The 23,844-nt window shown below is 37.8% G+C and overlaps 1 protein-coding gene across 3 annotated transcripts in view; it reads left to right on the top strand.

The window, feature by feature from the left end:
• The first annotated feature begins 882 nt into the window (after positions 1 to 882).
• LOC117238853 (lachesin-like) overlaps positions 883 to 23,844 on the top strand; it is a 52,628-nt gene continuing 29,666 nt past the window's right edge. The window contains exon 1 of one of the 3 annotated variants that reach the window (XM_033504065.1): positions 883 to 1,096. In XM_033504065.1, the coding sequence (XP_033359956.1) occupies positions 1,039 to 1,096 (58 nt within the window). In that variant the 5' untranslated portion in view covers positions 883 to 1,038. Of the gene's footprint in view, positions 1,097 to 19,118; positions 19,124 to 23,844 lie in introns of those variants that run through there. The other 2 variants (XM_033504063.1, XM_033504064.1) reach the window with 2 other exon arrangements.

The following is a 23,844-nucleotide window of genomic DNA, read 5'->3' as shown; positions in this document are numbered from 1 at the left end:
CGGAAGCTCCTTCGACCGGAAACGTATCCAGGGACACGTTCTAGAATCACGTTCTTCTCAAATTACCGCTAATGAAATCGATATATTAACGACGGAAAAGATATAACATAGGATTCTCGACGTATTAGATTCGATTATTAGATTAGATTAGAGTGCAGGTGTAGAAATATTTACCTATAATTTTGAAGTAACTGTGACGTTATCTATGGATCTATAGTTTATAGATATAACGGTGTTGGTAAAAAATACAATGGAATTTTTTATGTATCGTATCGATGTTTATCTAAATTTATATTTTTTCTAAATACACCTAGAGAAACGGAACCTAAATAGAGATTTATTTCGCTCTCGAAACATTATTATATAATCGAATCTCGAACTTTGTTATCGAAATTCTGTACATTTTGCGCGTACACTTTTGTGCAATTAAATACTCCATCAATTACAAACATTCGCAGTTTAGCGAAAAGTAATTACGTAAAAATGTCAAAATTTAATTGAAATGTCTCGTTTAATTTATCAATTTTTGTTGGAGATCGGAATTAAATACCTAGTTACATTTATCGTATCGCGTGGCATTTCACAAAATTAGATAGTTATATTTATTGTTTTTCGTGTTATATTTTCGTGCATCGTTGTTACTTGAAATTTCGCATAGACGCGCAAATATCCGAAATACCTTTTTACGTCACAAGCGTTTCAACATTTTCGTAGCATTGTGTGGTTAAAGAACTATATACCTGCGTATCTATATTTTTATTGCGAACAAAGTTGGGTAATATGGCGTAAAACACATCTGTTATACAGCTTGTTTGCGATGTTAAATTGAAAATTAGAAATACGATTATCCTGTTGGATACTGTAGCGAAAACTTTCAATTTGTTACAGGTAGCATGGTTGCGGGTAGATACCCAAACGATATTAACGATAGCTAGTCACGTTATCACGAAAAACCATCGAATAGCCGTTTCTCACAGCGATCATCGCACGTGGTTTCTCCACATACGAGAGGTAAAAGAATCTGACAGGGGATGGTACATGTGTCAGATTAATACGGATCCAATGAAAAGTCAAACTGGTTACCTGCAAGTGGTCGGTAAGTAACACACGATCCTTTAATTTTTTCCACTTTTATCAATTTCTATTAAAACACGAAGAGTATATTCTTTTCTCTGGTTTTCGCTAATAATTCTTTTCTCACCGTGATATCGTATTATGACAATTTGTACGACGCTAGATCAATTTCATCGTGACAAATTGCTTTCATTTCCGTTATCGATTTATTCGCTATCATTACTACGGAAAAAATACAAAACAATATTATACCCAAATAAATCTTTATCCGAGAAATATTTATCACACGGCGAACTTTGTTTCAAAAATTTACTCGTACTTGTATCGCTTTTATTTATTTATTTATTTTTTTTATATCAAAAAGCGTAATATTTTTAAAGTAAAACAGTGAAATCCGAGAGTGAAATTGCAAGCAGTGAAAGGTTAAAATGAAAGAATAAAATTCTCAAGAGTGACTTTTTTTCATAGAAAAACCAAACCGTGGTGTATAGAATCGATTGTATCACAGAGTGACAAAACAAATAACTGATATTATACGTAATGATTCAAGGTAGCTGGTACACTTGATATACAGCAAGTTGAGATTTAGCGGGAAAATGAACGATCGTCTATTCGTTCTCGTCGATCGTCTTCTACACGCGTATGAATTTCTATCGAAAGGAGAGTGTATCACGCACTTATCAGTCGTATCCGGAACAGCTATTACAACGATTATGTCGCGCGAACGTTACACAGCGATATACGGATGTAATTCGCAATATCTTAATCAAGTCTGACAAGCCGTGAGAATCTCGTTCTGTAGAGCAAACCCTATTCCCATCTCTTTACAGGAGTGATTTGTCGCTCGTGTACGATGAATCAGTTACGCTTCATTAATACATATTCATACGTAATTGACTAGTCGAATGACGTTCGAACGTTTTATTATAATCTTTTTAAGTAAACGATCTTTTAACCCGTTGCTGAACACCACTTTTTCACCTATTTCTTAACGTATTGAAAATTTAATTTGGACACGACAAAATAGTTCCACGTTAAACGTTTAAATTATACGATAAAATTCGAAACCACTGTTTAACGATTGTAACTTAGAAGCTCTATATCTGGTAAATACTCGCTGCAAGAATTTCTAATAAGGAACAAATTTAATTTAACGCTAGAGAAGCTGAACAACGTTGCGCGTTTACGAATCCAATAAAATTTACAAATTCGACACATATAGGATATATCTACGTACCTATGTATATCGTAATGTACGAATCCCGTGTGGCTAAAATTAAACGAGCATCGCCTTGATGCCGTATCGCACTAATCGTGCATCGTCGACAAACATCGGGCTTCGGCGGTTTAAACGGACGTAAAGCCACGTAAAAGACCTTTCGTTTCTCTACTTAATTTGCAAGGCATTAGCCTTATTATTATGGAGCGATATAGTGGCGAGTTTGCGAGAAATATGTAACTCTCTATAATATAAAAGGTTGCACGCGAGCAATCTTTACAGCCCTTCTCGGAAATGAAACCTCGTATACGCCCTTTCGCCAATACGTGCGCTCTCCCTTCTTCCTCCGTACGTTTCGTTCTTTTAATTCCCTCGGCCCTCGTATCGGCACCCTTGGCCCGACTCTTTCATTTTTACCCTATAAACGCACACGATGCTCTTTCCAAAACGACCAATTCGATTAGCTAAAAAGTTTTCAAACTTCACATGGAAAAACCGGCCACGCGAAGGGTTTACATAGATAATTTATACAGAAGAACGTTGCATAGTATGAAAACTTATTTTATAGTCGCAGTCGTAAACGTGCTCCATGCTGCGCTCTCTTTACCTTTTTTGTTCGCGTCGTATATGTGGGTTACGATATGCATGTTATTATAAATATAATGACTCTTCTGTACTGTAAAAGTATCGTAAAAGTACGAACAGCGCGCTCCAATATCGTAAGATAAATGCGTTTGTGGAAGGAAGAATTAGGCAACGCCGAATACGGCTAAGAATTAAATTAGATTTAAATTTTGGACTCGTTTTCCAAATATCGGTAATACGAGCGCTCTATTTTGCATATTTTCTGCCTATGTTTTTCTACATTGTGCGTATCGTGGACATTTTTGCACGTTTCAATATTTCGTAAATCCACAGATACCTGTCATCTAATAAATAGTTTCATCGTGTTCCTATACATATATGTATGTGTATCTTTTTTAACCATCAGGATCAAAGTTTGTCGAATTATAAATGAAACTTTCCTTTTAATCGCTCATTATATCAGTGTACTTAAAGTACTTGTAAAGCGTGGTACTTAACGGTTTGAAGAAGATGTTTCGTAATAATACAATATATAATTAGCGAGATTTATCACACCGATCTGTACAAGATGATTTCTTTTTATTTAGAATACGAATTTATTCGAATTCTGTGTTCGTGACACGATAGAAGAAGAAATAGTTATCGTTGAAAAGTCGTTCGGCGTATAAATTAACAAACGCGTTTTACATGTACTGCGACGATACGTAAGTTAAAAAGTTAGTTCACTAATCTTCCACAAATTGTTCGCAGCTTTCTAATCGTGCTTTTAAGTGGTCTAAATCTTCACGGTAACTATGTATATTGGTCACTGTGGCTAAATTATATATATTCTATCGCAATTCGGTATCATTACTAATCGTAAAAGCTTTGCTACGTTCGATTAATTGGTCTTCTCGAGAAAATATATTTAGGCGCGCAATTTCTATCTGACTATTTTTAACCATCTACCGAGAGATCGTTTCGATTGTTTTCGTTTTACCATCGATTCGAGTATTTCGATTACGACCTCTCATTCGCGTAGAACTAAAAAATTATGCAGAAAATTCTGAAATTTTATATCTTCTCTCTTCGAGAATTCGTTCAAAGTTTAATTCGTTCGAAAGCAGCTTAAATAACATAGACGCTAGTTATCTCAATAGAGAACAAACTGTCTAAAATAATACAATAACGTTTCTATGTTACAACTGCTATTCGAAAAGTGAAAAGCCAGAAATTAAGTGGTTTAAGAGCATTTACGGGAAATTACAATCACGGGGGTTGGATATGTCTATGAAGTCGCAGATTATACACGAATTCGAGTACATAATGTTAAGCGTGTGCTCGTAAACAGAACTTCAACGATATCCAATAATTGGAATTTGAAAACATTTTCCGTCGAGTCATCGAGTTATCGACGTTGTTCGGAGACGTACCTTAATTAAACGCGATTCAGTTAATTCTGCTGGCATAAACACGTACCATTCTTACTATTGGCAGATCGCAAAGAATTATCGAATCATAATCGATACTTTGTTCACTTCGACCGGCTAACTTCCTCCCATTCCTAATTGAGTCGTGAGTTTTTTCATTTCTATTCTTCCGTTCATTTTTGATTCTTCCGTTGAAATTGGTCATAAAAATGTAATAATTTCGATAGAAATTGATTACGTTTAATCGCGTTTGTATTATTATGTTAACGTAGGTAAGAAAGAAACGTAAGACACAATTTTAGTCGACCATTTCACGCAACGCTAAATGGTGCCATGACGCTCGTGCGCGACTGCGTTTCTAAAACACAAACCAGGCGATGCGACGCAACGTCGCGATCTATATCGAAGGATATATTTTGAGAATCCTAAGCGTAAAAGATCATGGGTAGCTCCAGGCGAACCACCGACATCGACTACAAGACCAAATCGCTATGGACGTAAGACAATGCTCTGTGTTTGGTGGGATCAAAAGGGTGTGATCTATTATGAGCTGTTAAAACCTGGCGAAACCGTTAATACCGAGCGCTACCGACGACAAATGATCGATTTGAATCAAGCTTTGCGTGAAAAACGACCAGAATATCAAAAAAGGCGACACAAAGTAATTTTGCTTCGTGATAATGCACCATCGCATACAGCAAAACCGGTGAAGGAAACGATCGAAGCGTTCAGTTGGGAAATACTTTCGCACGCGGCTTACTCACCAGACTTGGCTCCGTCCGATTACTATTTATTTGCATCGATGGGACACGCACTTTCTGACCAACACTTCGCTTCTTACGAAAATATACGAAAATGGCTCGATGACTGGTTTGCCTCAAAAGAGCGACAGTTTTTTTGGCGTGGCATTTGGCGTGTATTTTTTATACACAAATTCCGGTTTCATATTTACATACCTGGTATACATTATGCGATGTTCGAAATACCAAAGAAAAGAAAAAAAAAGAACGGAGGTAGTAGAGCATAGATACTTCGTTGTTCAATGAAAATATAAAGTACTTTGCGAATGACAATTGCAATTGTATACATATATTTATTATAAAGAGAACGCTATAGTTTCTCGAATTTCAATCTTTCCAAGTAACTACTAACCGAATGTGAAAACAGACTTTCATATAAATAGAAAAACACGGAGATCGATCATCGAAGCACATAAATTAAGATGTAATCCGACTGGAAAAATTGAATATACCAAATTCTTGTATTTGAAACGTGCAAACATCTAAATTCGTAGCGTTGAACGAAACGAATTAAAAATGCTCGACCAACATCAAACTGCAAATCAATCCCGTTAAAGTGGAAACCGATTTTCTGTTTCACTAATGTAAATGACTTACTTCTGTCTATCCCGTGTAACGAGTTTTAGCGAAACGTTACGAATGTGGTTTTAAGTATACTCAGGAAGCATTTAAATCGAACTCTCGGTGGAAAATGGAGGCGACGAAAAGTTCCGGTTTGCATGGCTCCTTCGGATCATTCGTCTAAATTCTCCGCTCGCGCCGTTTCGGCGTTATTTATACAGATAGAAATTTCTTAGTTCTTAAGGTACACCGTATGTAACGAATGATGTCATAACGTTATAGCTGAACATAGAGAGAACATTTGACGTTTATCGTTTACGAAGCTCAGGGTATTGCTCGGCACCGTTGGATTAATAGACGACTCGATAGGTAACGAGGATCTTGGACGTATCAACGTTTGAACATTGTTTGACTAAATGGTTGTTTTCATTTTGCAGAATTCTATCCCATAAAGGGGGCTACGATGCAACGCTAATGATTTTGTTATGGCTAGAGAGCAAGATATTTAAAGCGAATAAAGTTAACGACCCGTACACGCGTAACACGATTTTTGGTCAAACATTTGCCGTCAACGTTCTTATTTTTATCTTTAAACGAACGACGAGACGCGAGAGAAATTTAACCAAATTACTTGATATTTGTTTTTAGACTTACGAACGATCGCATAACCAGGGCGGATGCGATTCGATTAGATAAACTAAATTCAGAATATTTATTTGCCACGCATCTTACGAGCCAAAAATACGAATGTTACGGAAATGAAAAATTTCGAGTGATTTGCTCCTCGACAAATACTACGACTCAACGTTTGTTAACGAAGCTCGAGAGAAATTGCGGTTGTACGTGTTTCTCGAGGAACAGGAGCCGAGGTTGGTTGCCGAACAGAAATATACATGCACGCTTATTTTCCGTTTAACGTAAAGAACTCGACGAGCTATTCGTTCTTATATCAATTTCGTTTCAAACATATGCCGATGAAAAATTCACTAAAGCAAGCGTTACGCAATTACGAAGATATATTTATTCTGATACAAAGTTTCTATTCTCGAAAGCCTATGTATTACAAAATCCATTATATCGCTATAATATGAGCCGTTCAGGGACCAGGGACAATTACGTTTGAACGATTCTATTCGTTCAAACGTATACCTTAAAATTTGCTATTCTTTGTGTCATTTCTGTGCAATGAATGGACTTGCGGAATCGAGTCGTTTGTCTCTCGACACCTCGTACTATTATAAGCGTCGATTGGCTTTTTTTCGTGTAACGAAATTAACAAAAAGTAAAGTTAATTTATAGTCTGACTTCTGAAAGGCTCTCGCGCAAGCAATTCGATGTTGTAACATTTGCCAATAATAATCAAACTTGTAAGTTCGGAACTAAACTAACTCTGTATTAATTACTCTCAAATTACAACTAATCGAACCAACGAGCACAAAAGTTGCTGAATTCCAAAATCGACCAAACTATTACTTGGTAGACAAAGGGAACCTTGTATAAGTTGGTAATAAGGTCAGCATTCATTAGCGAATTCTAGTAAAATGCTCGAGTCGGGACAAAAAGTCGAGCAACGTGCATGATCCTTCTTACGACCACATCAGTGGCTGAAAAAGGACTCGGGATGCGTCATCGTTCGTTCCTTAAGTACCTTCGCCTCCGGCTCGACCCTTTCGTAACGGACAGTACTTCCGGTAGTCTGCAGCGGCAAGACGTAAGGTTCGTTGACCACGTTGCTTGTATACTTTACGAGCTTCCGGCTGCGTTTCCGGCGTTTCTAGCGAAATCAAATTGGTATTCTCGAGATGCGGCGGTCTCTTGCATCCTATCTACGGCAATATAATTCTACGAGTCTTCTGCTCTTTCTCTCTCTCTCTCTCACTCTCTCTCTCTCTTTCTTTCTCTCCTCCTTTTAGTCGGTTCCCCCTTCGGAAATGCGAGCCATATTCGAGCTACGAAATCGTCTGCGTGCTGGCTACGACGGACCAACTACTTATAAGAACTTTATCTTCCTCGTGAAATCGTCCACGTCATGTCGTGTACATCGCTTAAACTGCTTTTCGTGAAACTGTACGATTTGTATGATAAGAAATAAACCGAGATTCGAGCAACCTTGCCGCAGCAGCTTAATAAATCGTCTACGTAACGGGACTGGCGTAATCGTCGAATGCGAGATCGAACTTTTTGACGAGACTCCCTCCCTTTGGCTGTTTTCTGATTCGACGTTAGTTTCGCAGCTCGATCTTGCACGGTTCGCGTAGATTTAGTTTGGTTTGTAAAGAACAGGGAGAATTAAACATCGCCTTCTCATCGTCTCATCATGGGTAATTGTGCGTAGCATCAAAGCAAGTAATATAATTGTAATTCGAATGGCGATAAATAATTTTATTACTTGTTTGTTCCAACAACGTTTGATTCGAGTCAACTACGTGTCATACAACACGGAACAAAATTTTACTTTCTCTTCTGGTTGATCGAGCGATCGTAAAGTACCGCCAGTGGTGGAATTTATTGATATTCAATTCATTAACCGCATAGAATATAAATTGACAAAGACGTCATCGTCGGTATCGCGAATATCTTAGTTTCTTTTATATTATCTAAAGTCGCATCGACTGTCAGGATTATTTGTGACTACTTTTTGCAACTTGTACGTCCATACTTTCATTTTTGCCGGAGGTTTTAGTCTCTTTAAGTATGCCAGTATGAATATAAACGTTCACACGCGGAGCGAGTAAAGACGAGTTTGTAAATGGTTAAACATGTGGAAGCTACAGCTTTAGATGTGTTCCGAACCACCAGAACCACGCTGAAATAAGCACAACGTAATTGCGAATAAATCGAGTTGCAGAAATGCCGGCCGATGATCAACCGGAACTTGAACCGTGCCGTGAGCCCTTTGGCCACGAATCCGAACCCCAGTCGACCGAGTCAACGCGGCTCTTTAACATCTCCGCTATTGCAGTTTATTTAATTTTACCTCATCGTGACAAACTACAATTTCGTGAAATCATTTTTCTAATGTTTTATTCAACCGTCTTCGCTCTATTCGTTTTCATTTTTCAAATAACAGTGCTAATAATCGAAACGTTCTAATAAATTATCAAGTTTCTCGTTTAGTAGGTCAGAAAGGACAGTAGCGTGCACGTAAACGCGCACCGAACCGTAAATTATCGAGAATTTAATCATCGTTCTGAATTTTCGAAATCTAAGTTTTCATATTCTTTCGTACAAGTATGTATAATATCGTTCGATGATCGTAGTAATAATCATCGCATACTCGTCAAAGAAATTTCTTTCAAAAGTATTTCCAGTTACCCAGTAACCCCACAGTGGGGTCCGCTTCCGCTTTCGCTTTCGGTCTCGCTTTCGTATCGGCAAGACAACGATATTAATACAACGACGAAACTTCTTTATTTGAAATCTTCCATGAACAAAGATTCCAATAACGCATCGATGCGATTTTCCTGATCAAAACGAGACCAAAGACGACATTGCTATTGTGCCGTTGACAATAATCAGATGCAACTACGAACGAACCCATCGTATACATCGTATACAGGGTGGGTCACGTAATTGCAGCCACTTTGGTTATCGCGCAAACAATGATTTAACGAGATATATTTCGAATAAAATTTGGATCGTTCCGAGGGAGAACATAATTCGACGTGATTAGCTTTTTTATCAGAGGAATAGACGACATACGAAGACGAACTTTGTTCTTTTTAACGAAACGATATATATTTTTTTACATATGTGGATTCTTCGGAACGTTCCACGTCGAAAGATGTTGAGGTAAAATGTTATAAAAAATGGACAACTCGTAAGATATTTTTAATTAAAGCTAGGGATACTTCGTGTAAAAGTCTGAAATGTCTAACTTAAACAAATCTGACTCGAAGACATTTAAATTATGCTTGAAATTCTTCTATTCGGATAATGTTCGCGCAATCAATAATTGTTGTAACTAGACGCGATATAATTTGACAGGTACCGATAAATGTTCCTAACTCATTTAATGCGTTGTTAACACCTACATACGTATATCGCGTATGGTATATGCGAGTTGGTTGCTTTCCAAGCGGTAATTTTCCAACCGCAACTTTCACGGTATAAGTATAGTAACCCGTAAATCGATTAAGTCGTTATGTAAATATTATACTAGATGCGAACACGGTGTAATCAATTTCACGCAATTATCGATACTCATAAGGTTTTATATTTTATATATATTATAGCTGTTTTCGAGGGAAATTATCGTGTCTATTTGTACTTTTCCGATAGTCGAATAAGATTTACTTCAATTTTCGATCGTTCAAATACTTAATTATTGCTTGTGTTTTATATGAAAATTGCTTGGTAAGATATACTTTTAACGATACAAAAGGAAAAACACGTAACCGTAAAATCGAGTAGAATCGCGTAAAATTAACGATAAATAACTAAGTAACGAAAACACAGACTGACAAATGTCAAGGTAAATGTGCAGGGTATAGTCTGCCACTGATTCTCTTTCAACACATAGCATGGTAGACAATGAAAGTTAAACTCGTATCATTTGAACGAGAAGTTATAGAAATCATAGTTGTAGAGAGTCGATAAACTATTATAAGAACGCTAAAATTTTATGACACGTTTGTACGTTGATGGATTTTACCGATGCTAAAATTACCGCTGGACTTTATCGATGCCAAGATTTAAAAAAGTTCGTCAAACGGAGATAATCATTTTGCCCTTCGGGCGGCTCATATTTTTATTTTTGCTTTCATTTACGATATTACCATATACGATTATGCTCTACAGAGGAAAAACATGGCAAGTCGCATTTTCTACTTATTACAGCGAAGTAGCTTTAACATTGATATTACAAAATTGCCTTTATATATGATTTTCGAGATAAACACGTGCTTCTTTTATTCCCTTCGAAACTTTTAAAATATGTTACATCGTAATATTAGAATATCCAAGATATTAAAATATCGCTCGATTATTATACATTTGAACCTAATAGGTTGTTTTCTCTTCCAATCTATATGCCATATTGAAATTGTCTTGTTTAATCGTAAGGTGACATTGAAATGAAGAAAATGGAGAAAAGTATTTTCTCGTTCGTGTTTTTCTCTTGGAATCTTCGTTTATGACGGAACGATTCGATCGTAGGTTCTGATAATAACATGTTATTTGCCATAACGTATTATGCCAACGGAGAAACAAACTACCTCTTCCAGCGCTTTTCGCCATCTAGATAATTCGCTGTACTGTGCGTGTATAGACGCGCGTGTAGCGCGCAAAGATTCAACGATGTATTGCTGCTCGACTGCGCTCACGAACAGATTATAATGCTAGCAGGTAGTGCTTCCATTGGTTTCATCGTTAAAGAAACTTGGCTTTGAGTTTCGAACCGGGTGCCTTGTTCTCCGCTCACCTCCACTCACCTTGCGACTCTCACCGATTTATCAGTAAAATTTGTAGATTCGTGTTCAAGCACTTGTTTCCAATTCGCGTGCGGATTCCTTTAAAATAATACGCTAAACCATCGAGTCGCCAACTTTACTCATTAAAATATTTGTTGGAAAATTAACACTTTCAGGCGGACGCATCGGTAACATAGTTAATTACGCTTCTGCCACTTGCCACGCAACTTTGCACAATCGTTAACTATTATCGTTATCTCTTGATTAAGGATGTTTATACAATTTCATATTTGCATAACTATAGTCGAAGAAATGGGATCTAAATATTTCAGATTTGTTTCAGTTATTAAATGTTGTAACTTTAATTTGTATACTTTAGATATCTTTGAGCAAAGAGATAAAAAAATCTTGCCAAGAGAACCACTAATTTTCTAGAACATACAAACGATTCGGCGTTTCGATCTGCCTTTGATCTTTCTGCGGAGAAAAGAATTTTCGTGCATTTTACTCTCGTGCGAAGGGGAATAAGGGTTCAGATTCGAGACACTTCGTATTTCGTAGTATTCGTTCAATTTAATTGACAACGACGCACGATCCTCCGTTGTACCTAAACATCTTTCATAATCGTACAGTCCACGAAAAGTAGTTTTTTATATATAACTCGATGCGTGGAATTGCAATATCGTATAAATAATTACTATAACGCGTATTAATAATTACTTTAACAGTTAGCACAGATATAACAAATACGTATTTCGCGATATTATAATTTTATTTTCTAGTGCTCTGGCACAATTCATAGCGCGATCTGGCAACGTAAAATTGATAAAAATAGTTTTATAAGATATACGGGAAACGTTTCGCTAGAAAGTCGCGTCATATGTCGCGTATTAAGAATTTCTTGAAAGCTGTAATTGGTCGCAAGATCGTTTGAAAATATTTTGCGCGAAATTGTTGGCGAAGAAATTTCGTATAAAGCAAGGTGAACAGGGTAAACTTATTTTGTATACGATTAAAGGACCGTCCTAGTTTCCATATGCATATGTATTTTCACCGAGACACTTGACTTTCTCTCGAAACAAATTGCGCATTAAAATTTCTTTCACGTGAAACGTCTCGTTGAATTTTACACACGAGAGTTCAAATGATCTTAAGTTAGCGGAATTTCTTACCCCCTGTAACCTATTTGGTAAAGAAGTTGGCAACTTTCCGCTGTACGCTTTGCAAGTCCATTCTAGTTTCGTCAGTATCTTTATCCACGAATATAAAGTGTGCAAAAGCGAGACTGTCGAACTGATTTTATTGCAAGTACACCATATCGTGGCATGTAAATATTACATATGCCTCTCACATACGATACAGTGAAATGAACCATTAAAATTGCACAAAGTATCCGTTCTTTGAAGTATCGGCTCGATCACCAAAGGCAAACCAGTGAATTTCTCTATAGCAAAAATATTAAATATCCATACTTCTGCATAATTTATAACATCGTTCTTTTACACACGGAACATAGAATAACGTTTATGGCATTTGCTCTCTTTTCAGACTGAGATTATTGGTTTTTCTATATTTTTACTTTTTATCGGATACATAGGAGAACGTATTTTGTAGGGTGATTCTTCGATATTAATTTCATAATGACCAGTATCAGCTATACGTTTGTTCGATAAGATACGTTATAACGTTTGCATGATATAGCAAGAAAAGATTCATAGAAACTGTCAAATATGTATAACATCGTAAATTTCATACCTTCGTATCATATCATAGCTACGCTTGTTAATTCTATAGGATGATATTGAGAAGCAAAATTGAACGATCATCGTTGTAACCGTCGAAACCGTTGTGCAGGTGAATTATGTCGCGCGTAAAGTTACACGATTTTCAAGATTCGAACTGCCTGTACCAGAGTTTCATTGCCTACCCGAAGAACCACAAGTAAAACATCGATCGAATATAACAATACAATTATCGTTAATTGTATTCCAGACCTGCAAACATCTACATACACGTATGCGCCAAGATCTACGAACGTTCAATACGCGCTCGACGAAGAACGTTACAAAAATTCGCGTTGTATGAAGCTGAATTTCCTTTGCAATTATCAAGCTAAATGTATTTTTGTTACTTGATAAATTTACGTCATAATTGCTACCTTCGTGATACGCAGTTTTGTTAATGAACATGTGTGTTAATGAACAAAAATCCAGCGATAAAAGTTGCTTCGTGTCCTTAGCCGTGTACCTACCACGTTCAAATATATTTATTGCATATATATGGTAAACAAAGAATCTTTTGAAGTTTATTTTTGCGTTGCTTGCTCACAATCATCGTAAAGAGACCAAAAGCCTATTCGGGTGGCGAACGTACCTTACTGCTTTAAACAAGCTATTCATGTAGTTCGTACAATACAAAAATAATCGTTATTCGACGTGCCAAAGCAAAAAAACTTTCCCATCGATATCCCAAAATATTCGACGATCAATGTGCAATAATTATAGTTCCTTAGTTTCCCGAGTTCTATTAGCTAGACAGTACCGTAGGAGAGCGTTTTCGTACTACGAGAAGCCGAGGGTCAAAGCGCAAAGCGCATTATTAAACGAATTATTCTACACATTGCGTTGTAGTGGGCATCGCGCTTGTCCCAATTGAAACACCCTAATTAAACCTTGTAAACAGAGGAGAAAGAGAGAGAGAGAGAGAGAGAGAGAGTTTGCTGGAAAGTTCTTCCTTGTTGCCCGTGGCAAACACTTCATGCCGTTGTTATTCATTACGTGGCTCGGGGAGGGTTAAGCTGCACGTTAACCACTTCTTCTCATCTTTCGAGCTGTTGATCCAACCTCTTGCCGTGGTACTTTTAGCCAGAGGAGGCAGGCTCCTCCCGCGTTGCCACTCAGTGCCATTACTTTTCCTCTAATATCGCGAAATGCGCACAATCTGGAACGCTACTCGAGCAACCAAGAAAACCATCCGATTCTCCGCCGTACGGCCAAGTAATCAGCCGTGAAGAACCCGTGGATTACCCGTTTTAAAGGTGCAAATATCACGCTTCGCCAGCGACCGTCACGCCGTAAATCCACCGTGAACCCTATCTTCGAGATTTCTTCGCGTACTCAATGGAGCCTGTGCTATCCAACGCGCTTAAACTACGCTCTTTGTGTACCTGCTTCTTTTCTCTTGAATTTCCTGCTAATACATTTGCCAACACGATGTTCCCTCGTCGCTTCTAAACAGACTAATATATCGCGATAAACTTTCTTCGATCGCAGTGTTGCGTATGGATAGACAAAACTTTCATTGTCAAGTATAATTAATAGCTTCTTTATATAGAACAAAATGTACTCGCGAGCGCCGCTTCCAAGTTAAGCATTTTACGCAACAATGTAATCTGACTATTCGCCGGATGAAAGATCCTATATATTCCAACGAATCTAATTAAAATAATAGTTACGCATTTGTATCGCTTTTATACCGTATAACGCATACTGCGAAATACAAAGTTTGGAAAATTTAGCATCTATCTAACGCGTTATCTTATCTCGTTTTATTAGTTACATTGTAATTCGGAAAACACGCTATTAATCTTTGCGCGTGTATTTAACAGCAAACTTCAAATTTCATAGTCGAATCAAAATCCGCGTTTAAACGTACCTACTACGATAAGATTAAGCAAAAAAATACGCATGCCAGCATAATTTATCGATCTTTTTACGCGATATTGTTTATGGTATACCTTGAAAATAATATTTAAAATAATATACACGAATACGTGAAACGGGATAACAGTTTCTAGAAACAAGTAAAGTATTCCTGTAAACGTCTTTACTCTTCACGTATACGAGAATATACCCTATTTTAGAATTCCAACCATTACACAACTCAGAATTATGCGAATTAAAGATTTTATCTAGATACGGACGTTACGTTTCATTTATCGTTTCGAGGAATAATTGCCAGCACTCGTTTCTAATAATCTGCACAGTTACACACGTATATCTGTTTACCCGTTATAATACAAATTAACGTTCTTAAACAAAACTATGAAAAGGAACATTAAGAATGTTCCGGTATTAACGAAGTTATAAATACGTTACCGTACTAGGTCAATTTTATCAAGCTGTCGAGATCTTATCGTTGTTTCGAACGTTTCTACGTAGCCTGCAGGGATATGACGCATTTAGTGATCTATACGAGAGGCAGTCAAGCTTGTGCTTTATGTACCAAGTAAGTAAACACACTCGGAACCCATGCATCCTGGCTACGTATTGCCAGCAGTCGAACAATTTCGATTGGGTCGTTGAATTGTCCTGCAGATCGTGTGTCTCAGCGAAGTGATCTATCGTTCCCTGAACTCGATGCTCGTTTTGGGTGTCGAACTTTTCGCGTTTCCTCCGCCACATCGCCGTTCCAATCGCATTTTTACCTCTCCACCGTCACCCGTCCCTTCTCCTGACTGCTTTTCCTTCCTTTGTATTCTTTTCTAACGGCCTTTTCCTCCCCCCTTCTTCTTGGCCTTCTTGGCCTTTTGACTTCCCCACCGCCTTCTTATTTTCGTGTTTCTCCATTTTTCGTCTGCTTCCTTAGCAGATAACAAGATAGCAACGGACCGTGACGGAAAATATCTTCCGGTGGAGAAAATTGTCCAGAAGTCGTCACAGAAAACACAAGCAATGTCTGAGAGCAAAAAACGAAAGAAAGAACGAAAAAACGAATGGGAACCGAGGAGTAACTAGAGAGAGAGAGAGAGAGAGAGAGAGAAAGAGAGAGATAGCAGGGGGAGAGATTTTCCTCGTTATCCAGCCACAACCCACAGCAACGAAATATACATACCACCAAATACATAATAAAACGGTCTACGTCTTCCTCTTGCCTCTCTCTTCGAAAAAATGGCAGATCTCTTTGTTCTACTTGTCTGGCCAGTGCAGAAACTGCTTGAATATACAATACGCGGTAAAATACACCTCACGGAACAGGAAGCGCGAACGAGTTTCCAGATAAATAAACGTCATCGCTACATATTCGCAATAAGTAATAATTAATTAAAAAATTGATATAACACGATGAGACGTTTCATATGTCGGAATCTAGTATGAACTTTCCTAATTATTGCACGTATTACACCATAATATTGTGTAGGAACATTCGTATTTAAGTATCCAAATATTATTTCATATCGAAATAATTAATTCTACAAAACATATAAGCTTGTAATTTATGACAAGACTTTATTCGAAGAATGAATTATCCAATTTACCGACTCGGTAATTTCGGTGATATTTCAAACGTTGCGTTTTAATTAATATTTCCATCTCCGCATTAATCGACGCAATTCTATAGCCATTGGACGATGGTCTTCATAATTTCGATGGCATGTTCCCAATTCAAAAATCAATCTCAGTATATCATGGGGTATAAGTGTGTTAGTATAAAAGTGTGCGACGATGAAATTCACGACACGGCGATGTGGGATACTTCTGATCACAGCACTGGATTACTAATAAGAGTAGACTCGTTGGTCTGTTGGGCGGGAAACTCGTGAAACCATATCACAGTATAAGGGCGTATAAATTTTGAAAGTGCTTCGGTTTCACCCATTTTGCTCGATAGATTTGATTTATCTCACAGAGTCACTGTCTATTTCCATAAAAATTCCATGGAACTGACAGACACGAGGGAAACCAAAATAACTAAAATGACCGTACGGCTTACTCGGTTAAAACCATGGTGGATTTTTTTGTATTCGTGTCATCATGTCATCTAACGAATCAGAAACGCTTCAATCAAAAAATCAAGAATCGAAAGTTTTCCATTGCGCTTGTAACTGATTTGTTCCAGCAGTCCCTGCTCGAAGAATTCGAAAAACCTGTATATATGAAATACACGCAGACATTTAGCGTTGCAACTGAATATTTATTCTAATTTATCGGATCAAGAAAGTGGCAAACTTTTGTAATTCATAAAAGAAACCAAGTTGCGACGTTTTTATGCATATTCATGCTCTGATTTAGTTTTGTACTAAAAAGACAATAATCGAATGTGATCTACTGTGCTGTATCTGCTTAAAGCGCGTACATGAACAAATTTGCAAGAGCGTTCACGTCGATTCGGATACACGATATTGCGTTACGACCGACGTTATTTTTCGAAATCCTACAAACATCCTTTTACAGTTTTTACATCCTCGAAGATAACAGAGCGCAAAAACATACGACCTTGTCTTTTAAATATCACTCGATTGCTCGTAATACAATATCGTGTACCTGGATCGACGTGAATATTCTTGAAAGTTTGATAAAGCGTGTACGGGTTTGCTCATCACTGTTAGAAGAGAAACGCGATGATTTAATATAATATAAATGGCACTTGTCGAATCTATCTTTCACGTCCGATCCATTTTATTCCCTTTCTGTCTAGCAAGCAGCAACCTACCATCCATAACGATAATCCATTATCTGGGCCTTCTTTTCCTTTTCTCCGCTTTGTTTCGTCTTACTTTCGCTTTGTATCTCGTTATTGAACTGCCGGTTACGAGCAATTCACGGCTTCATCGTGGCATCTAATTAAGCACTGGATGACGCGGTATCCCGTACTTTGTGTAACACTGACACAGTATTCCGTATTCGCCAAATACAACAACGATGATTAGGGAGCACGTACTGCAGTTGTACACGTCGAAATCGATCGAACCTTTTGACGACTCTATAAACTGATCTATTCTAGCAGGTAATAGTCGCTCAAACGAGCTTATTCGAACGCGCAAGATGTAGACGTCGCGAGTAACCTATCGGCACACTCGATAGGCCGCGAATGCAACGCAAGACACTTTGAATTATTCACGAAGTCACGGCAAGCTCGAACGTGCTAATTAACCGACAGTCCGTTGTCACGTAAGGTTTCTCCTTAACCAGGAAATTAAACGTCAAAATAGACATCGTCTATACACGTACACAAACGAGTAATCAATCGGCGATATAAGGTGTCTTCGACTAGCATTAATAAAATCCTTGGTTGGACATATATGGCCTTCGTTAATTAAATAGATAATTAATCAGGATCGACGTTGCTTAATTAAAGCAAACGAGTTTAAACGACAAGTATTCATAGCGATTGAAATTCAAAAATTAATTTCGAAAAGGCACGACGATCGATTGTACGAGTAACCGTTGTAGAATCGAATTATGAAGTGGCAACTACTTGGTAATTCGATAATACGATTGGAAATTGCATTCGTATCGATGATTGGAAATTTGTAATATTATCTATAAACACAATGCTTCGTTTACGTTGAAATAACTCTCATTCTATATCCGTATATCGCGAAAATACCATTCATCTGCCTATGACGCTCGTGCCTGCATGATCGCGCGACAAATCAGATTAGCCTTTCGCCATTGCAGAGAATTTCTAGATCACACTTTTTGATACAAATCACAAAACGTACTACCTGGTATCGTCATTTACATTCACATTTCACATCAACATTTTTAATATCTGATCCTTTGTTAATCATTGATGACAATGGTACGTCGTTAAGAATAATCTGCTGGTACAGAGATAACATTTGTACAATAATTATTCGATTCGATCGCGTTTGTCAAACGTGGGAATCAAGCCGTTTTATCGGTCGATTTATTTTGCTAGTCATTTATTAATTAAGTATATCAGCAGCGCATTGAGAGAGTGGCGAGATCGTCAGCCTATTCTCAATCGTTAATAAAGAATTGAACCCAGTCGCACGACCCAGTGTAGCCCGTAAGGATACAAATTCATTTTCCCGTATATAATATCTTCGCTTCCACGTGTTTTTAACTCTTTATTTACATACACATATGTCTTATATTTATCGAAGATTTAACCGGACATTCGAAATACTTGAAACCCCTGTGACGAATTAATCGGGAAATCGTAATATCGAAGCTCGTCCGGCGAACGAAAGCGATTGAAATTCGGGGATACTTCGTTGCGAAGCACAAAGCGACTGTATTGTTCGTGACGTTCGTAAATGAAAGAGAGTTGTGACGAAAAAAGTAGAAGAACAAAGGGGGTCAAAGCGAGTTGTCGGTGAATAAAGCGTTTTTTATCAGCGTTAGAACAAGTGTATGACGAGCGGCGTGTATGAGTCATTATGTGCGTGCGTGCCAGCATGATACGCGCGTTAATCGCGATGAACTGCGGTGTCTGCTTTTCCGAATATAGCCTAGCCACAGAGAGACACTAGCTTACACGTGTCGGGGTAATCCGCAAACGCTACGTTCAAGCGGTCATACGTACGTTTTAATCGTTTATTTGGCGTACCGGTACGCAACCATCGAAGCTTTTGTGCGGCGAAAATAAATGGGCTACGATTTATTTATAAATCCAATTTGTTCTACGACACGTGAGAAAGGAGCTTTCTCTCTGCGGCCATAGGTTTCAATATTTTTCAACGAGCGAGTCCGCGCTGATTGGATATACGCGCGGCCCGACACGCACGCGTATCCAGACAAAATCACTGTCCCCAGTCCCAGTATTTCTCTCTGCGATGTAACGTTTAACATCGATACACCGTTGCGCTGATAATCCTTTGTGCGTTTATTTGCTCCTACGAATCGACCGTGCGAGAGATCGATTTCGAAGATGGACAAAACTTCCAAACTTGTCACGACTAAAACGATCAGTGGCCGATTTTATAATGACCCTATGAACGAGGCGTGGCTTTGATCACATTTTTCTAAACGTTATCTTTTTGTTTGATAGATGCGCGATCGAAAATCGAGCAATTCGTGCGCGCTCGAACGTTGTTATCGAACATATAAAAAGATTCGTTAATACGTTCGGTATGACAGTGAGATTGATCGGACGATCGTTGGTATAGGTTGTACGACGCTAATGCTAATATATCGAATAATATAAAGGTTGCGACATATCGGTCGTTGTAATCGCACACTGACGTAAAAATTGGTGGTATCTTTTAGCTAAGTCAGTCACAGCAGAGCGCCGTTTATTGCAACGAAATTTGAATTAGCGGCCGATTAAAGTTCTGCCAATTGAATTCGTTTGCCTGAACGTATTATTACTTGTTATACACGTATAAACGTATAATCGTATAATCGTAGTGACAGGGGAAATCAGCGAACCACCACTATGCGAACTTACATTATACGATGGATATTCAGATCTGCCGTACGTATAATAGTTGCAACATTAAAGATCGTTTGGCTTACATCGCTCTATCAAGATAAATAACCTACTTTAGAGGCAGAGTTTTAATATGTCGCAAAATCGAATCGAGCTATTCGATAAGAAAAATTACCGGAAGATGTTAATTTTCTGCCACTCTAATCGGTATTTTCTTCCTCTTCCTGCGGGTATTCCTCCCTGTTTAAAGATACGCGAAAGAAGTAGCGCGAGTGCTTGAGATCAGGCTAAAAGAAGAATCCGTTTTGAGCGAACGTAATCGAACGTTTTCATCGTTGCTAACTAAGCGTTATACTGAAAATTAATCACACGGATCGCTTGATACTCCTTCCAAAGTAAATTCTCCATTCTTTCCGTTTGAACGAATTAAAAGCGATTATCGGAGTATTTCGTACGAAAGAGGATGGCTTTTAATTCGTAATGCCTAGTTTTAAATCACAGTTTATATTAGAATATTACGATTCTTCGCTGCTCTCCAGCAATCGTATAAAACCTCCATTATCGTATTAAACGCGTGGCTCCGATATTTCCAAATACTTATACTCCTGTCGCAAACATTGATCGCTTTTCGCCAGCTAGTGTATTTATATTATCCTTTGTTGACAGCTAATGCCGTGTTTTTCTTCTTTATCGTATATTTAATTATACATTATCATCCAATTTGTTATTTTATTTATAATTATTAACAGCTAATTACCATCAACTCTTAACATCCAGGATTATTCATAATATCGCAGAGGGTATAATTAAGCTGTTTAAAATCAAAGCTAACGTTGAGTTACACGTCATATTATACCGTCGTATCGATTCGTAGATTTAATGCAACGCAAACTGATAACGTTGCAAAGAAACGGCTTGGCGTATTGTTCTTGAAAACGCGTCATTGAATTTTTATTTTCGTTTTAACGTTTCGACAAAGAAATAACACGTAAAACGCCTCTTTGCGCGGCGTAACGAATTTAAGTTTATGAATATTCAGGCTGGATATGAAATTGCAAGTGTCGAGACAACAAAGTTCTGATTAAAAGCAGCAACGGTTTTGTTTGTGGAAGCACAATGTTCAGCGAAAAATTTTCGACGAATTTTAGAGTAATTATTCCATGATTTCGAAACACGCTGTGAAAATTCAGATTACACTACAAATGATAAATTACGGAATTACGGAAAACGGAGAAACGATTTAAAATATCGTACGATTATTTAGCACGTTGACTTTTACCTCATTTATTTATGATTTATAACACGGTTGATTAATTTGTCGAGTTCCTTTAAAAACAATTAATCTGGTTCCATAATAGATGGAAATTTCACGTTGTGCGAAATTTCTATACAAACTAGTTGTTCACGAAATATAGAAACTAACTTGCTCATGTCACTTTTATAATCTTCTTGTGGGAATATCCAGCTTGCTGGTAGCATCAAACTTGTAAGTTGCATATTTTATATGTGATAAAGTGCTTCGTTTCTGTATTCTGGCCGCAATAGAGTTTAGCTCTGCCGAGGATGTAGTTCCTTTTTCCGTGATTGCAAGTGGTTCTCGCATAGATATACTGCTAAGTAACAGCAAACAGAAAGAAATTATTTTTCGTTTGAAAATTCAAAACCGCATGGTAATTTGTTAATTTTAATATTACGACGAATATTATCCACGTCATACTGCGTTCAAACTATCAAAGAACCTTTCTTACTATGACAGAAATACAAAATTCGACCACCTTTGCCATCGCTTGCAATTACAAATATTCCGTTGTTCTACGTTTATAAAAAAAAAAAAAAGACGATTACACGTAGTTTTCGATAGAACGAATTTTTACCGACGATGTTTAGAAATATCTTTTCAAATTAACTTAAGAGTCACGTTTTCTCTTGTATCGAGATTTAGATCCAACCGTGATAATGTTTTATCCAAATGTTATATTTGCTCATAAATAAAGATCGAACACGTCGCTCTTTACGTAACGAAGCTTTATTTACGGCCGAAGCGTTCCTTCCACATGACGGTTATTTATGTTACTGTGTTCATAATCTACGACTAAATGGCTCTCTTCTATACGTCTCATGTCGTCTCATTCGTATCTCGAGACACTCGTGTTTTACTTAAATTTATATTTTATTATTTTATTATATATACATATTGTAATTGGGTAGAGAATCAAACGTACATAAGATGTATCTATCTCGATAAGAGACGCGAAAGAGAACGAAACTAAAAGCTAACATTTTACAAGTATCGTTTTAACAATTACCGGAGGGTCTTTGGTCCGAATCCCTAGTCTCAGTCGGCACCTCTGCGACTCCGTCGATATTCGTAGTTGTATCGTGTTTATTTCAGCGCGGTTTCTACTGGTTTCCAGCGATTCGGGATCCACCCAAAACTGTAAGTCTCGCGTGCCTGCAATTAATAACCTTGCAGTTGATGCGACTTCGAATAACGATAACAACAACAACAACGGCAACGGCAACAACAGTGAGGTACATAAAATTTACGGTTAACGATTTAATCAAATGGAAGACAGGAGTTTTTTCCATATTAGGTATTTTAAAACGAGAAGAGACGAGGAGAAACGAAACACGCTGAATATGCGGTAGAAAAAGATTGTGTACATATATTTTTAGCCAAACATAACCAATTACGTAATTACGAAAAGGAATATCACATGCGAACGATACCATCCGGTAAAAGCTACCAAACTTTTATCGGTGAGTAATAACTTGTCACATTTTCTGTTATCGCGTGCAATTAAGCTAATCAGTCGTATGTACACCAACCGTCCAATTTTGATAATGGAAACAAACGGCTGTTCTATAAAAAGCTATTACTTTTTTCTTGCGTTCTCGCTAGCTTCCTCGTGCAGATAGAACGGAACTTAACCGAGACCCTTTATTCGAGGGAAATTTATTAGACGCTGTCCCGCGTGGTAGTCCGCTGCACAGGTTACAATATCGTTCGGACTCAATAACGAATCCTTTATTTTTGTACATGCCATGTCCAGTGGCGCACGCGAAAGTATCGAACGATCGTTCGCTTTACGCATCGAAATTAAGCCACGCTCGGGTTGCGGTGATCGTTCAGTGAACGGCACTTTTTCAACCATCTGGTTTCAATCCTAGCCGGGCTGGCACGAAATGTCAGTGTGATCGGTAGGAAGGACGTTTCACGAAGCTACCGCCTCGGTTACGCTGGAAAAGGGTGAATTCCGGCGAGTGTAGAAGCGATGGAAGCACGGCACAGAATAAACGAGCCAGATTCAGATTGATGCAGGATGCAAGAAGTTGCTTTCGAACTAACAGACCTACCTCGCCCCCTAGACAAAAGGGATAATGGCCGGAGAAAAATTCCCTTGTTAACGATTATAAATTATACGCGGATCGTGCTGTGCTTTTCGCCCTTGTCGTCAGCTTCGTTTTAAGGATACAACACAGTTTCAAAGATGTTCCTTCGCGAGATATATCGTGGAAATCCTTCTCGAAGAAAATTCCATCAGCCGTTAATTAAATCCGAGAACAGTCTCGATATTATGATGCATATAAAACGTTACATTAAGTCCTAAGAGAGAGAGAGAGAGAGAGAGAGGGAGAGAGAGAGAGGTCGTCGAATATAGATT

Source organism: Bombus vosnesenskii, unplaced genomic scaffold (genome assembly GCF_011952255.1).
Source record: "Bombus vosnesenskii isolate JDL3184/JDL3185 unplaced genomic scaffold, Bvos_JDL3184-5_v1.1 scf7180000013644, whole genome shotgun sequence".
Lineage (NCBI taxonomy): Eukaryota > Metazoa > Arthropoda > Insecta > Hymenoptera > Apidae > Bombus > Bombus vosnesenskii.
This window is presented reverse-complemented; position numbering and strand designations above follow the sequence as displayed.